The 1,964-nt window shown below is 31.2% G+C and overlaps 1 protein-coding gene across 1 annotated transcript; it reads right to left on the bottom strand.

The window, feature by feature from the left end:
- Positions 1-1,110: 1,110 nt before the first annotated feature.
- LOC142179617 (uncharacterized) lies at positions 1,111-1,575 on the bottom strand. Its single transcript, XM_075250614.1, has one exon. It carries the CDS (start codon positions 1,573-1,575, stop codon positions 1,111-1,113), a length of 465 nt encoding a protein of 154 aa, XP_075106715.1.
- Positions 1,576-1,964: the final 389 nt, after the last annotated feature.

The following is a 1,964-nucleotide window of genomic DNA, read 5'->3' as shown; positions in this document are numbered from 1 at the left end:
TTATTTTCTCAAATCCAATAAAATATGCATTAATTAATGTGAGTATCAAGGTAAATTATACACTTCATTTATTATTTTTGTAAGAGACATGAAAAATCAAAATATATCTAAGTAAAAGTGAACCGAGGAAGTATAAGATATCAATATCTGAAATGACATGTTGAATAAACTTTTAATCATGGCACGTTTAAGAGTTAAAGACAACAAGTTTTAGAATTTTTTTGTTCTTTTAAAATTTGTACTTAATCAAACACCACCAATGAAATGAAATGAATAGAGTGACAAAAAATTCTTGCATACTTAAATTCTTAGATTAAACTAGGTTTTCTTTTCATCTTCGTGGATAAAACCTTGCACAATCATACTATTACTTATACAACTTATATTTGCCTCTCTAACTTTGAGATAGAGGTAAAGTCTATATATATACTATCCTTTTTATATTTTATTTGTGGAATTATACTAAGTTTCCTTTAGAACAGTAAGGAAATTGACCCTCCTTTTAAGGAAATTAATAAGGAACAAAACATGACTTAGACAGGATTTATTGATTCTACCCATAGGCGATAAGTAGCTTTTAATCCTTAATTAATAGCCCGTTTGGCCACGCTGAGAAAATCAACTTATTTTGAGATTTTTTTTTTCAAAAGTGGTATTTTTAAAAGGTACTTTTGGTGAAAAACACTCTGTGTTTGGCTAATTAATTTGATAAGCACTTCTAAGTAACAATTAATATTTTGCCAAACTTTTAAAAAAATACTTATAAGTGAATTTTTCTCAAAAATGCTACTGATAAAAGTTACTTTTTCTGCTTTTTCAAAACTGTTTCTGCTTCTGCTCAAAAACATATTTTGTACTTCTAAAAGTTTGGGGAAAAACTTCAACTTTAAAAAAAATATTTATTTTTTCAAAAAAATATTTTTAGCTCGGAGAAACTTGGCTATAAATATTTCAGGTTCAAATTCTTGAAAATAAGTAGAGCGCATTTTACCTTCAAAGTAAGAGACTTCCTAACTAGAATCCAAATTAGTCGGACGCCAAAATATAAGATACCAAAAGAGAATTATTTATTGATTCTTACATAGTAATCCAACTTTTTAATCGAATTAATTACCGTTGGCACATAATCTCAGTGCCAAATTTTGTAGCAGCAGCAGCAGCAGCATCGTGATTAACCAACTGTCCCTGTGCAATAACCATAGATTTATAAATCTCCACAATCATCTTCTCATCATACTCTTTAAATTGCCTCATTCCAAATCCATTAACTCCATAATCACCTGTTAATCCACCGCTGCTCATAATCCTTGAATTAGCAATCTTTAACATCATGTTTACGTACGCATCGCGCATGTTTAACAGCAATTTCTTCGGCGAAAACCGTTTCAGTTTCAGTTTCAGTTTCAGCCTTGGCCTCAGATTTATCTTCCAGAACCTTCCTCTCTTATATTTAGAACTTTCGCCGGATAAATATTCGACCCGGATCTTCCTTCTCCGACCCGCTCCGTTTAGCCTCTCGTAGCCTTTCCCCTTTAATCCACTATATAAATTCCTTGATACTGATAATCCCTCCATTTTTCTTCTCTCTCTGTTTTTTTTTTTTTTTTTTTTGGGTAGAAAATGGGATTTATTGAATGCGTACAGCAAAAAGAGTATAGTATTTTGGTTTATAATAAAAGGGAGTTGGAAGGTAGTGAGTAGAAAAATGGGGAATCTTTAATTGTAACGATAGGCATATGGTTTAGCCGTTACCAGTATTTTTCACGAGACATTATTGTTGTGTGTACTCAACGCGGAGCTAGCCTTGTGGTTGCGGGTTCGGTCGAACTCAGTAGCTTTGGTTTAAATCTTATATTTATTTTTAAAATTTATTGAATATATGTAAATTATTAATTTAAAATCCGGTAACCTTAACTGATTGGAAAACTGAACCGTTAAACTTCAAATTCTGGTTTCGTTTCTAT

The sequence above is a fragment of the Nicotiana tabacum genome, chromosome 3 (genome assembly GCF_000715075.1).
Source record: "Nicotiana tabacum cultivar K326 chromosome 3, ASM71507v2, whole genome shotgun sequence".
Lineage (NCBI taxonomy): Eukaryota > Viridiplantae > Streptophyta > Magnoliopsida > Solanales > Solanaceae > Nicotiana > Nicotiana tabacum.
The sequence above is the reverse complement of the archived record's forward strand: the minus strand, read 5'-3'. Positions and strand labels throughout refer to the sequence as shown.

What these genes read in the sequence shown, in the direction of transcription:
- LOC142179617 (XM_075250614.1), bottom strand. Translation starts at nt 1,575, where the DNA reads ATGGAGGGATTATCAGTATCAAGGAATTTATATAGTGGATTAAAGGGG.